Genomic DNA, 15,388 nt, shown 5'->3' on the forward strand with positions numbered 1-15,388 from the left:
TTGCACTTGTTATTTTTTTCAATGCAGAGGTCGGGTGACGCCCCTCCCCTGCCTCTACAGCATCAGCACCTCCAAACCGAACACGGCGACCCGCTGCTGGAAGAGGATGCTCTCCGGATGCTCGAGGAAACGTAACAACGCGACGGCAAACCGAGAGACTGACGGTACCGTCATTTTTCTGCTCTATCCTGCCTCGCTGCCTCCATTCATGATGCACCATTCATGCATCCCCAAGAATGGAAGCACGTCGAGAGGAAAACATTAAATTAGCCCGTTACAGCCCCGCTGCCAAGGCTTTGCAAGACACAATCTCGCTCGTTTGAAGACGCTCCTTTTCATGTAGGTCAAAGTGATGAGGACCCCGATTTTGTCTTTTGAGGGCGCCGCGCGGATGCAGGGCTAATATACAGGAAAGCCAGGCAAACAAAAGGCATCCAGCCCCCCTCCTCTGACGCACCTGGCTGCCCTGTCGCCACTTGACATGACAGCGCAGAGCCGGGAGCAGAGCAGCAGGATCAAGGGGCACCGACGTGCAGCCGGACGTGCGGACTCGACTAGGAACAGAGGAGCCTGCGGACGCTCGGCGGAGAAGCAGCAACAGCCCAGGGGAGGCCGGATTGCAGTTTCTGGGGACGAGCGCCAAGGGCAGTGCGGCAGTCAGCAGGCAGACCGGGGGGAGGAGGCTGCGGAGATCTGTGATACTTCCCCCCAATTGAACACTGCGATCTCACCTCCATATCATCCTGAATATATGTTGGTGGATGCTTTTGGGTTTGATCAGTGGTGACTGTGGTACTCACTGTTGTCTTCCTCTCCTTTTTCTTCCCTACCAATCACTGATGATGTGCAGTTGAAAGATTAGATCTGCTCTTCAGGCAAGGGTGGAACCCTGAGGGGACTGATGTGCATACTGGCCAGGTATCATTTGAACCCTTCTTCTTCTGTGGTTTTGCTCATTTTGCTTGCCGCCTGCACTATGGGCTGTATTCAGAGCATCGCATGCAAGCCCCGCATCAGGCGGGAGAACATTGTGGTGTATGAGGTGTCTGCCTCTATTGACCAGTGTCCCACCATCATTGAGGAGAACTCGCCGATTGTGCTCCGTTACAAGACGCCTTACTTCAGGGCCTCGGCAGGAGTCGTGATGCCACCAGTGCCCCGCAATGAAACCTGGGTGGTGGGCTGGATCCAAGCTTGTACGCAGATGGAGTTCTACAACACCTATGGTGATATTGGCATGTAAGTGGTCAGAGGACACCATCAGACATTTTGCTCAGTGTCAGGTCTCTAGGTGTGTAAGTGTTTGGAAGTTAACCTCTGCTTCACCCCGCGCAACATCTCGACCACAGGCCTGCACCTGGCACTGTCAGAAAAAAGTCTCTCATCCTCTCTGTGTTTTTCTCCCCTGTCCTCGTCCAATGCCGCAGGTCCAGCTGGGAGTTGCCAGAACTGCGAGAGGGTCGGGTCAAGGCCATCAGCGACTCAGATGGCGTCAGCTACCCCTGGTACGGCAACACCACAGAGACGGTCACGCTGACCGGCCCCACGTCCAAACCGTCCCGACTTACGGTCAGCATGAACGACAACTTCTACCCCAGCGTGACCTGGGCAGTACCCATCAGCAACAGCAACACACCGATGCTGACCCACATCACCAGAGACCAGAGTTTCATCACCTGGCTGGTGGCGATGAACTCCGTCACCAAGGTAGGATGGAAACGCGGAGAGCACGCCTCTCAAGTCTGCTTTTGTTTTCTTTCGCTTGTATCCACAAATCAAAGATGTGTTTTGGCCACAGTTTATAATGAGGAAGACTCATACATCTTTAGGAGCGAATCTCGTATTTCACACAGACTGAGTGCAATATAATCTGCTCCTGCTGGACCTTTCTTTTCGGGTGTAAAGTTACATGTTACCTCATCACTGGCTCCTGAATATAACCCCTGCAATGTTTATCAAAATCAGGCCCAGCATTAAAATGGATACAGAGTTCATGTGGAATTGATCTATGTTTCCTTAGGAGGCATGTTTCCTTCATTGTTGCTCATTTAGTTAAGAACACGAGCATCCCTGCGTTAGTTTTGCCTTGACTACTCACTGTAGATATGAATGTTTTGGGATCATCTTAGTGGAATGTTTCCCCTGACAGCTCAGATTAAGTGATAGTTAATAATCATTGCATATTAACTACACATCTATTGAAAGTAGAGCATATGCAGCACAATCAAATGAGGCTTGAACCGGACACTCTCACAGACCGCATCACCCACACACACACACACATACACAAGGTCTCTCACATCGACATTTTGCCTCCGTCCTCTTCCAGGAGCGTATTGTGTTGCAGACGGTGCGGTGGCGGATGCGGGTGGATATTGCTGTGGAGCCAGACATGCCCCTGGGCTCCCGGGCTTCGCTGGTGGGGCGACCCTACCAGGAGCAACCGCACATCCTCAACTACCAGGAGCCCATTCCCCCCAACGCGCTAGGGAGGCCCAACGCCAACGACGCCCAAGTGCTAATGTGGAGGCCACGGAGAGGGGCACCTCTTGTGGTCATACCACCAAAATAAGAGTCCCAAAAAAGTTGCACAAAAAAAAGGTAAAATTGTTCTTTTTTTGCAGAACAGGGGTAATTAGAGAGAGGAGATCAAGTCATGAAGCCTGATGGTTCCTCTGCAGCTCCTGGCATCTGGAAGTGGACCGTTATAATACACCAGAGTGGTATCACATCTCGGACATGACACAGAACAACAAACTAGTGTCAAGGACCCGGAGATGCATCTAGACTTGTTTGACCCCCCCCCAACAAATTTTGGACTGTGACAAAGAGTTCTGCCACTTTTTGCGGAGAAGGAACACTATTTTTAGACGTACCGCAGAGGTATTAGACCCCGACAAGAACTGCATCCTGCATCCCTTAAGTAGACCTTATTGCATGAGAGTGAGAGGGAGACAAAAAAAAAAAAAACGGTCCTTGAAGAGACGTTGAAGAAGTTTAAGAATAGCATTTGTTTTGTATAACTTGATACCTGAAGACATTTTGATTGAAAAGTCAGCCAAAAAAAAAAAAAAAAACTAACAAAAAACTACAGGCTGGTGAAACTTCGTCAGTGCCAACTAAGGCCTTCAGCACACTCAGTACCAGAGTTTAAGGATGTATTCAGATCATTTAAAAAGAGTATTATATAAATCTTTTTAGGTTAAGAACTCATACATCGACCCGATTGTATTAAGAGCACCCACTTGACATAAAAGTCTGGAAGAAGAAAAAAAAACAACCTGTAGTTTTCACTGGAGTTTTGCTAATACACCGAACTTATGCACCAACATATTTTTCCAACTCACCCGCCTCTGTTGTGCAGCTGATATTCAGATTGTTCACATTCAGATTGTTGGATCCTTTGCTACATTAAATAAATAACGTCAGCCATGCTTTCAATAAGTGCGGTATAAAATGACTTGGACTACAGCAAAGGGAGTGGTAGCAGTCAGGGCACATATATCAGAACTGGAATGGGGCCAAAGTGCTCTCAGACTAAAGGTAGATGCGATGTAGCACTAATCAGGTCATGTTACTCGTGTTACTCTACAAAGTTACATGAATCCTCTTTTAATCAAGGCATCTAAATGTACTCTTATTAATTTCCTTGGAGTGGAATCAAACCAGACACCCCTTTGAAGAGGGCTCCTTTATATCAGTGCCAACGCTAGTTCCGTGAGATCATATGGTGATTATTTGGCAGTGAATTCCTGCGGATAAACATAGATGATCCTGTGTCATGGCTTCACGTCCAGCGGCTCCTCCTGAGCTCTGTCCCAGTCCCTGCCTGCCACTCCACTCCACTCCACACACACACATACACACATACGTCACATGACTCATCCTCCTCCATCTGCGCCTCTCTCCAGGTTCACAGCTCACCTTCCCAACATGCCTTATCTTTTCCTCTCCTGTCCGTCCATCACCATCTCCACGTCCTCATCACCATCTCCTCTGCCAACTATGCAAATATTATCTGTATTTAAAATGTATCTGCTTAAAGCAACGTGAAGGAAAACAAAACAGGCGAGCTGTATTTCTTTGGTTATTTTCTTTTCTCTATCCTTTTTTTTTTCTCGTCTGCTTTACTTCTGCTTTTAATTGTCAGGGTCAATGTTGAATAAAAAATGATTCTTACCGACATTTAAAATCGGTTAAAATAGGTCATATTAATTCCACGTTTGTCACTGCACCTTGGCTCATCTGACCATCTGTTGCTATGGAGACAGGTTTTGTGTTCCTGAGTGGACTGAAACAAAACAACAAAATATTCATGGGTGTGCCTTTCTCTGTGCATACGCATTAGTATGTGTGTGTGTGTTCGTGTGCTCGCAAACACACACACTTTGATGTAAGAAAGATCAAGGGTAGGCTGGTTGTTTCAGCATAAAAGATATTTTAATTTATTTATGCCTCGTTACGTAGAGGTCTTGGTTTTGCACTTAAATAATTATGAAAACACACTCTTCATAAACAATAATCTGTGAGCAGCAACATCTCTAAGAGAGATATAATATAAGAGATTTTGTCATATAAAAACAGATATGAGTGTAGGTAACCCCTCCTCTCTGCAGCAAGCTGGCTCCTCATTCCACCACTAGGTGGAGGCTGTGTCACAGATAAAAGTTTTTTTTTTTTTTGGTCAATGCCCCGTCCCCATTTATCCCACATCCCACGTAAACACACAATTTAAACACATGAGATATCAGCTTGGAAACATCTGTGAGGCCGTAGCTTGATCACGGTCTCCTTCTGGCTCCTTTAAATTGCACCGTCGGTTCGTTTTGCTGCGCCAGTGTGTGTTGACTTGGCAACTTAGCTCCTCTGCACTTCTCTTAGTATTTTATGAGAAAGACTTTAGCAAGCAAATGTATTTCACAGTATTTGCCCCATCTTTTGTGCAAAGCAGCATTTTTTTCCCCAGAGACGCATCAGGGCCCGATCTCACACAACCGTTTGGCAGCTCTTGATGACTTTTGTATTTCCTCGCATCCTGCAATCTCTTCTGTCAGGCGCCACGGTCCACGGAAGGCTCCGGCTACATTTTGGCGGTGCTGACACCAGCAGGTTTGCTCTCGTAGCCGTAAAGAAATGTGGCAGCAACAACCAGCACGGCTCCGAAGAAAAATAGCCTGTGGTAAAGGAAGGAGAGGGTGTTCAGTTGAGTTGATCGAACAACAGGCCGTGCATTCAGTTCAGTTCATGTGAACAAGATTGAGTCCACAGCCGCGCTAACACAAATCACAGCTGAGGCTGAAATGATTCATTCCAGTAGGATGGCATCTGACACTGAACTGATTTGAATTGTGACCTCAAACATGGCACAGGAGGATAATTCACAGAAAGATTTCATCAACACAAAACCTCCTGACAGTCAATCCAGTAGTTTCCTCACTCATAAATGCCAAGAAAGATGTTGATGTACAGCCTGGAACAAAGTCAAGGCTGCTGATAACGTACTTCCAAGTCTAAACTTTGGCAGAGCCTGCACGAGCGTGAATGCATTTACCCAGTGGGGTTGAAGTCCTTCAGCACGAAATACGAAATCACCGTTGACACGATGATTGACAGAGAGGTGGCAAATCCTTTGAGGATGTTGTCTGCATATTTAATGACTACGGCGATGATCAGCCCGCCCATAGCCTGTAGACAAAGAGGACCACTGTGTTTGAAAGTACTCAAATACACACAAACATGAAGATCAACCTGTGCAAGAACAGAAATATAGTTAGGTCCACGTGTCTAGTTCATACACACTGCCCTATATTCAGGAGCTCAGGTGTGAATGAACCTAATCTAAAATAAAATGTTTATTTCAATCGCCAAAGAATGTCCGTCTTTAGCTGTTGTTTGCTCACAGATCTTCCTGCCTTTAGTGTTTGTCTTGAACATGGACCGGGTTCAGATCAGGTGACTACATTTGCTTGGTAAACAGCAAAAATAACAAAAATTGAGTCAGTGTTCAAAAATATATGCGCTCAACTGTACAAAACAATCAGTGATAGCACTTTATTTCAATGACACAAAGGGTGAGGTGTGAATGAAGTGAAACTCAAGGATCAAACCTGTAGGACAACAACTGTGCAGGCAACAAGGTTGTAGCCCTGAAACATTCCTGCCTCTCTCACTGCCTCGCCATCATACACCATCATTCCCACGAAGCCAAACACAAAGCTGAACACACCTGAGAGAGATGAAAACAAATGTGCAAGATGACGCAGCCGTGTTTTAATCGTTGGAAGGAGGCAACAATAAAATGAAAACTGACAGGAATGCACTTAATGAGCTCTATGATACTGAACTTCAGGGCTGGTGCTCTAACGTGTAATTTCACTACACCTAATTACCTCTAGAGGTCACATTGACAAAAGGAAAATGGAATCCTTCATTTTCACTTTGATACATATCCAGCCCTTTCCAGCAAGCTATTAGTTCTAAGTCCAGCCTTTAACTCCTCCCTTCCTCCTTGCGACAGACAATCTTAACAGATCATTGCATTGTAGTAACACAGTGGCACACACACCAGGAAGCACCAGGAAAAAGGCATAGTTACAGTCAGGCAGTTAAGGCTATAAAGCTCGTTCAATGATTTATGAACAGCCTTATTTAGAGTGAAACCTCATCAGTGAGATCATCTAACTCATCGGTGTTGTTCTTTATTTTGTCGATAGGGTAGATGTGCTAAGAGGAAATAAAACACTGTTAAGTTTGATAAACCAGATTATTTCTCATATAATTACAGCATAACAACACAGGGAGAACATTTCAGATAACAGATAACAAAGTATCTACCTAATCTAACTGTGAGTCAGGTGTGGATGTTAATACTGGGGCATATTGTTCAATGATTTGCTCAGACACACAGGAAATGTATCTTGATAGTTTGTCTGTTAAAGTCGAAGACAAAACTATGAACAAAATAAATTATAAGAAAATGTCTAATGATTCCCTAATTCTGCTGCAGGTGACACCAGGTTTTACTTCAAGGGAAGACGGAACCCAGACAGTTTCCAAAAGCCCAGCGATAAGGCTGCCTGTGTTGGATTTATTCTGCCGTGAAATGGAAGGAAGGTGCCTTTTCTGCATTGTATATGGTTCCAGTTTTAGTTGGTGATAAGAAACTGAAAACTGACGCCTGATTCTTGTTATCAACATTTTCATCTCTGCAAAGATACGGTGAGGCAACCTTACACTTCCACTCTCGCTTCATTAACGAATTATTTAGATTCTTTTGATTTCAGGATCAACGGCTAAAATCCAAAAGAGAAAAATGTACCGAATGTTTGTGGAGCCAGAGCTTTCCTCTCAGAATCTGTTACTGAAGTGTCCTTGAGTAAGACACCTAACCGCCTGAGCTCGCCCATGCTGCAAAATCTTTGGTTGATTAGACATTTTTATTTCCCCTGACCAATCATGGAACCAGGCCACAGTAGCTCACCTAGCTGTATGTTCCGAAGCCACACACTCTGTTTAGTCTCCTTGAGGATCTTCTCAAAGTAAACCCCAGCAAAACCACTGGACACACAGGCCACCAGCACGGCCATCAGCCCCACAAACTGGGAGCTTGCAGACAGGACTTTTTTCTCAGAGTCACCTTCCGACTCTGTCGGCCACTGCGCAGGGTAAAAACATAGCTGATCGCATACAGAACCGAAGACAGAGCACAAACAACAACGTGGCTGAACTCATTTATTATGAAAGCGTTGAACGGATCATTAAAATCCAGTGGATCCAATTCAATTTAACGCCTTACTACAACACAAGAATTCATAAAGCGGTAAACAGGTTTGTAAACGGCTCGAGGGCTTGTACCTGCACCAGGACGATTCCAGCCATGAGTAAAAGCAGAGAGATCCACTGGTAGGAGCCCAACCTCTTCCCCAGCATGGAGACGGAGAACAGAGCCGTGGTGAGGATCTTCAGCTGGTACGTGACCTTCGTGGAGCAAGTGAAACGTGAATGAGACTGGTCAAGACAGGACAACAACAGTGACATCTAACACAATCTGTTTAACTCACTGCTCCACCACACAGTCAGCCATGTCTGATGAGAGCGGCCCATGAACAATACCGATGTTGTTTTTTTGTTTTGTTTTTTAAACCTGGCTCCATTTTGATGTCACGCAGGGTGAATTAATATTAGAACGAATGAAATGACCACAGGCTCTGAAAGAATACATTGTGGGAGGTACATTTGTTCCTTTTCCTGGCTAAATGAAAGTGATGCAGCATGGATCACTTAAAGTTGAACTGGATCAGAAATCAGCAGAACAAAGCAGCTATTATGAGCAAATCAGGAAATCAGGAAATAGAGAACATTTGTAATTTCAGGACAACATCGTGAGAAATTAAAAATAATAATAATGATAATAATAAAATAAAAATGGAGGATTATTAGACCATGGCGCACACACCCACACACATGCCTGCACACGCACCAGCAGTGAACCTGAACCAGCACGTTAAGTTCAGTCATGTGTAACCTGATAGGTGGCGGCGTCCAGGTTGGATAAGGCAACATAGAGCAGATTGTTCTGCAGTGTGTAGATCCCTGCAGGAACAGCCAGCTTCATGGTCTCCATGGGCTTGTTCACAATCTCCTCCCGTAGCAGCTGGTTCATTTCCCGCAGCCTGAAATCTGACAGACAAAGACAGCGTTGTCAGTAATTCAACCCTAGGACCACCAACACAGAATATGAAGAGTGACTTCTAAGTAATATCTTGGTCCCATCAGTGCCAAGTCTACACATGCTGTTAGATGAGGAAGAGAGAGCTGAACGCGTAGCTTCCCACTCACTGTTGTCCCTGAAGACCAGGAGGGTGCAGGTGAAAATCTTGAGCAGCTCAGCCGACACGACAGCAGAGGAGGCCAGGTAGCGGGGGCCGTCTTCCTTCAGGGTTCGGGAGAAGCGCATGGTGAGCACCAGCGAGGCGGTCTGCACCACCAGCACCCCCAGGGACATGTACTTCAGCCACGGGGAGTTTGGTGAGGACACCATAGTGGAGGACTCTTTGTGCGGCTACGCGGACGACGAAAGGAGAAGGACACAAAGAAAATGGGGCAGCATGAAATTAAAGCAGGTTTCTGTAAAAGTAGACACGTTGCTCTTTGTGTCCGATTTTACGAAGCTCAGGTACAAAAAAAAGTGAGAGCACGTCCGCTGGAGCGTCCTAGAGAAAAGATCCAGCAAGGATCAGCACGGAGGTAGCAGAAAATTAAGAGAAAAAAAAAATAAAATACAAGAAACCAGCATGACTGAATACTGGAATATATGGAGAATAAATATACATAAGAGAAAGTGAAGAGTCTGAGCAAAGAGAGTGTTAGAGGAGAACAATCAAGATCTGGAAAAGGCTGTTACTAAGCAGGCAGTTCAACAGAAAGCAGCCAGAGGTTGTGTCACTTATTGCTGTCTTGTACATTCCTGTCATGAACACATCCTGTGTTAGTTCTTCACATTTTCATGATATGTTAATGACAAGGTAATTATTTCCCCTCAGGTATTAAAGTTAAGATGGTTGACGCAGGTGTCGCTGCCCCCTGAAAGACTTTTTCACACATGGTTGTGGAAGGATCTATTTTAACACCAAGCATGAACTTTGTTTGAATTTCAATCTAACTGATAACAAAAAAAAAAAAAGCTCAAATAAAATTACAACTGGAGTTTCAGCTTCAAACTGGACACAGGCCCAGTCCACCCTAAAGCTCTGGGTGTCACCAGTCGTAACTTGGCCATATAACTGTTTTTATCCGGATATAAATGGACATAAAAGGGACCATAAAGTTACACAACACTAATTCTGAGAGCCAGGCCTTTACTTGTGCGGGCGTTGTGTTACATTGTTGTACTGGTGTTCTTTGTAAGGGATCGAATTAGTGACACAAACACACACTCAGTAGCACAACACATCAAGACTGGTGTGCTGCAAAGTAAAAATGTCATTTCCACTGCTGTGGTTTGTATCTACTCTTTTAGCTTCCAGGTGAGCAAGAAAGCACACAACCTCCCCTCCAACAGTATCTGTAGCGTTTCAATGCTTGAGCAGCTTATCTGTCACAACCAAATCTTCATTCACTTGGGTACAATTATGAAAAAAAACACATGAGCAAAGTAATTAGGCAAATTTATACAATGCAATGTCACAGAGAGTCAGACTCTCAGACCTCATAAAGAGGAACAGATGAGGAACAGACGGATGTTCTCTGGTGTTTACAAAGTAAAGGTTGTGGGATTGGCTCAGGTGGCTTGTTTGCTCTGTGCGGTTGTCTCCGGATCTCCAGAGGTCTATAGCTCCTGGATTTGACTTCACCTGCAAATTCATGTTGACACTCTCAAGCTTTGTCGTTCTCAGCGTGAACACACAAATCCACTTATTAGATGTAAGTAACATGAAAGTCCACTGAGCCACGTTAATAATGGGTCATTCTACCATGCGCTCCGTTTCAGTAAAAGAAGCCACGAAGGCCGAAGCCATGTTGACAGAACCAGAGGTGTGGCGTGTTCAACACTGACCTCCTTATGCTGCAGCTCTGCTGAGCAGAGTAGCCTCACAATCCCTCTCTGTTAGTGTGTGCGCCCCCTTCTCTAAACTCAGAAAGCTGTCCTTACTCCCTAAGCAAGTTTTAAGTCGCCCTCTAAGCTGTTGCTTAAACATTTATTTGCTATATTAGCAAATAATGGCTCACGACAGCTGCAAGAATGTGCGTCTCAAAAAGCTCAGTGGGAACGCGATATGACTTCAGTTTAGAGCTAGAAAAGCCGACGTCCACGGTACCTGGAGCAGATGTGGGGCCAGCACGCCCATTCCTGGAAGCGTAAAGAGCCGAGCAAGAAACTGCGGTGGATGGGGTGTGCAGGGAGAACTGAAAACAAGTCTGTGCTTTATTTAATCACTTTCACACACCTTTATCTTGGTGTCAGACAGACAGACAAGCTCTTGCTTCCCTCTTGTCAAGGCCACCAGACTCCATTGACAAAAATAGCCATTTTAGCTCGCAGTGCACGGGAGTGCACTCATTCAAAAGCGAAATGAGAAATAACCGTGGGAACTGTTAAGAAAGACGGAAAGGGAAATGATTTGAATTTACAACTTGAAGAAATTACACAACAATCCACAACAGTCGAGGAAGGAAATACATTATTAACATTTGCCTAAAATATCTGAAAAGGAAGGTGTTCGTCATACTGCTACTGAAGAGTATCTTCCACATATAACAGTACATATATCACAGTAATCTGAAAGACACACTGACACAGTATTTGGACCATAGTTGTTCAACTGTTGTGAGAGTAAAGTTTTTCATTGGATTATTTAAAAAGTGCGCTTGAAGCCGACTTGATCTATGTTATGATATGCTGATATATGTGCACAGCAAATTGAGAAGAGTTGAATTCTTGGTGTTAAACTAGACATACACCAGTAGAGTTAATTATACTCTGGGTAGAGTTAAACCATTATAATTAACTCTCAGTCGATAAATAGTTGTCGTTAAAACCGAGTGTAAAAAGGAAGTGTCACTAAATCAAATCTCTAGGTGTAAATGTTGAAATATTAACTCTGAACTTCTTACTCTAAACTCTGATCCTGTATTTAACACCTCAAGTGTTAACACCTTTTAAGTGTTATGGGGTAACACTAGTGTAGTTAAGAAATAGTCCTCTGAGAGAGTTAATTGCTAACACTACATAAAAGTGTTAAAAAAAATAACACTGGTTGGTGTTAGGCAGTGTGTTAAATTCAACTACAAGAAGAGTCAAATTTACACTAACATAGTGTAAAGGTACAAACACTCGAAAAAGTGTTAAATTAACACACTGAGGTGTGGACCCACATAGACACTTTAAAAGTGTTAAGATCAACTCTTAAAGTGTTATCTGGGTATGCTGGTTTTACTGTGTCGTAACCACAAGCAGAGCAAGAGAGTTGTTTATTAGGGTTGATAGTGAAATTATGATTAAGAGTATGAGTAATAATGACTTATTTAATCTTTAATTAAGCTATTAGTCATTAACTATTAGCAGCGGTGTATTCAGATATTTGTTAAAGTAAAGGTAGTAATATTACATCACACTGCAAATTCTCTGCCAGTATTAAAATGAATGTACTGAAAATATTAAGTAAAAGAACTAAAAGAAAAGTGTGACTGACGTATGTATATTAGTATATATCAATAGATTATTATTATTACTCATGTCTTAATATAAAAGACACATTTTCCTGCTGTACCTCACTATGATCTAGTTTATAAAACAGTGGTTTATACACCAATCGGCCACAACATTAAAACCACTAACTGGACAAGTAAATAACATCGACCATGTTGTGACAATTCAATGTTCTGCTGGGAAACTTTTGGACCTGGCATTCATGTGGATAGACATGTAGCACCCACATAGACCAGACCAGGGACCCCCCACCCCATAGTAATGACACACACACACACACGCACACAAAAAACGGTTTAGGTACAACTAAAAAATCATGAAGAACAGCACAAGGTGTTGACCTGGCCTCCAAATTCACTAGATCTCAAACTGATCAAGTGTCTGGGGGATGATCCACAGAGGCCCCTCCTCTCAACCCATAGGACCCAAAGACCTCCACTAACAACATGGTATCTTCAGACACCAAAGGACACCCTCAGAAGACCCATGTCCATTCTCTGATACTGTTTTGGATGCACAAGGGAGACCTACACAATATTAGGAAGGTGGTCGTAATGTTATGCCTGATCTGTGTAATGCCACCACAGTCGCCCAGACTCCAAGGTTTTTGTCAGTATCAGTCTAATAATAATAATAATAATTATTATTATTATTTTTCCATTTCAGGAGAAACTTGATGAAACAGGGGAAAGGGATCAATGTGGTGGTAACACATATTTAAATATATGGGCTTTATTCTTTAATACAATAAAAGTTATAATCCAGATTTCAACCATCAAACAAAACACAAATCAAACAAAGAAACTGTCTTCCAATTTACAGTCGCTGATGAACTTCAACCACTTATCTACAACCCAGGGTTGTAAACATGGATGTGGACTGACCCTTAACCTGTCCTCCTGCTCTGGTCTCCACTAGGATGCCTCTTCTTCTTCTGCCTCTTATGTCAACATGTTAAAATATGTAAAGATCAAGTGATGCAAGTGTCTATCATGCTTTGGAGGACTGATGAACTGTTCACTTGTTATTTAAAAAAAAGTGTGAATAAGATGGTTCTTCTTGCTCAATTTTTGACAAGGCTGAAATAAAATATATGGAGATAACGTGTTGTCCAGATTTAACACAAAGAGGAGAAGAAGAAAAAAGAAAGCAGGCATGTTGAGGTGAGTAGTAAAAGGTAATCTCCTCAGACAACAATTCAGAATTGAATCCGGCCATCGCCCTGAATGTTATTACGGTGAGCATGTCAAGATTTGTAGTAGCAACTTTGAGAACAGAAATTCTTTAAAACACGATCACCAAAACTAGTGGCTCATTCAGGACTAAGACTGAAGTTCAAACTGAAAAGTAAGTCTGTGTCTCTGCTGAAGGTGTGGCCGCTACCTTTGGGACATTTTAGGACAAGTTGGCTATTCTGGGTATTTGGCACAGAGGACAAAGTAACTCAGCATTAGTGAGACAAGCAGGTCACACCGCATCACACTTGAGGCCAAATTACATCCTGTGTCTGACAAACCATCTGTAGAGACTTTCTGCTGGTGATGTGGATATAATCAGTACTGCTACAAGCACAGCTGATTTCCTGGTTTGTTTAATGGGAGTTGACTTGGGTAAATATTAGACAGAATTATCATCATTATCAGGATATGGATTGGCATATATAGCCTGCTACTCAAAGGTTACTTTTTCATAACTGGTTATTAGATATTGGCCGCTGCTTAGGCTATAACATCGCATCTGAATAAAGCGCCTCTGAAGGAATCTTAACAGGCTGATGAATGACAGAGCAGCAAACTTATCATAAATGTATGTCCCAGAAGACACTTTAAATCCTATATTTATGTAGTTGACAGAGCTGAAAGAGTCATATCACACAACTTACCTGTGGGACCAGGTCTCAGCAGAGGACGTGGATGGAAGTCATCAGACACTTCTTCACTGGATAGTCTTCTCCGTCTCTGCACTTGTATTCACAATCTTACGCTGATCCTGCTGCTAATTTTCAGGCAGTGTAGCAAAAAAAAAAAAAGGAAAGAAAGAAAAGGTGTTTCAGTAATATTTAAGAATAAAATTCAGTGTTGAGTCTTCGCGATCAGGACGGAGTCTGCTTTCCTCCGTGCTGAATGAATGAAGCCATGCGACGGATGCAGAGAGACTACGGAAGTTCAGCGACACCTGCTGGCAGAAGTAGCGACTGTGCTAAAAAAAGACTGCTCCTGGAAATCGATCACTTTCGACCAAAATAAGCTAAAAATAAATAAATAAATAAATAAATCACAAAAAAATATAATACAACTTATTTAAATATTCTATCCAAAGGCAATGGTACCTAGACATGTTATGCAAAAACGGTGACGCATATACTGTTTAGGTTACTTTGGTCTATCATATACAATGAACTGTAATGTGTTATGTATTTATTTATTTATTTGTTTGTTTGTTTATTTTTATTAACTAGAAATATGCTAGTGTTCCATTGTTGGTACAAAAATAAAACTTTACATTTTTATTCATATATTTATTTATTTTCATCAAAGTCGTAAGAAATAATTGTAGATTACAACGATACAACCAAATATTAGGAATGAATTAGAGAATGATAATGATGACAAGTCAATAGTAAACAGGTATTTTCATAAATTCTGCTTATACATTAAATGACTCAAAGCATCAGCTGATTTTCACATAAGTACTGAAACCCCAATCCAAAGAATGAATACTACAATATTTGTTTATTTGGGAAAATAAGTCAATATTACATATCTGTCAAACTGGAGTCGGCACATTAGTTGTCGTTCAGTGACCTGTTTTGTTTAGAAAATCGGGGATTTGTCAGAGTTTGATCTTCACAACACTTGTTCGTGAGCAAATGAGCTTAACAAGAACTTAGAAGAAAATGTTCAGTGGATAAGAAATGAGAACAAAGATGTTTGGTTTAAATAAGAGGTTCATGTCTGGAGATGAAACATTGAATTCGAGCATCAGAGCCTCATTCTGTCTGTGAAACATGGGGGTGGTAATGTCCTTGTGGGTCTGTTTTGCTGCATCTTGGCCAGTATGGCTTGTCATCATTGATGAACCAGTGGATTCTGAATCTTACCAGCAAAATGCAAAAGACAATGTCAGGACATCTGTCTGTGAGAATAGAATAGAATGTCCTTTATTGTCATTATACAGTGT

The 15,388-nt window shown here is 42.8% G+C and overlaps 2 protein-coding genes across 3 annotated transcripts; one reads left to right on the forward strand and one right to left on the reverse strand.

The window, feature by feature from the left end:
• Positions 1-44: 44 nt before the first annotated feature.
• Positions 45-3,428, forward strand: fam78ba (family with sequence similarity 78 member Ba). Of its 2 annotated transcripts, none has more exons than XM_047589247.1 (4): positions 45-918; positions 1,064-1,239; positions 1,428-1,707; positions 2,330-3,428. In XM_047589247.1, the coding sequence occupies exons 2-4, from the start codon at positions 1,145-1,147 to the stop codon at positions 2,570-2,572; spliced, it is 618 nt and encodes a 205-aa protein (XP_047445203.1). In that variant the 5' UTR covers positions 45-918; positions 1,064-1,144; the 3' UTR covers positions 2,573-3,428. The 2 variants fall into 2 exon arrangements, with proteins under 2 accessions (XP_047445203.1, XP_047445202.1); XM_047589246.1 differs by having other exon boundaries at positions 45-712; positions 851-1,239.
• Positions 3,429-4,593: 1,165 nt separating this feature from the next.
• On the reverse strand, positions 4,594-14,354 carry slc35a3b (solute carrier family 35 member A3b). The gene is made up of 8 exons (XM_047589245.1): positions 14,091-14,354; positions 8,839-9,061; positions 8,525-8,679; positions 7,855-7,977; positions 7,481-7,655; positions 6,108-6,226; positions 5,552-5,685; positions 4,594-5,174 (listed from the first exon to the last, which is right to left on the reverse strand). The coding sequence occupies exons 2-8, from the start codon at positions 9,038-9,040 to the stop codon at positions 5,081-5,083; spliced, it is 1,002 nt and encodes a 333-aa protein (XP_047445201.1). The 5' UTR covers positions 9,041-9,061; positions 14,091-14,354; the 3' UTR covers positions 4,594-5,080.
• Between the last annotated feature and the right edge of the window lie 1,034 nt (positions 14,355-15,388).

Source organism: Mugil cephalus, chromosome 7 (genome assembly GCF_022458985.1).
Source record: "Mugil cephalus isolate CIBA_MC_2020 chromosome 7, CIBA_Mcephalus_1.1, whole genome shotgun sequence".
In the NCBI taxonomy this organism is placed as follows: domain Eukaryota; kingdom Metazoa; phylum Chordata; class Actinopteri; order Mugiliformes; family Mugilidae; genus Mugil; species Mugil cephalus.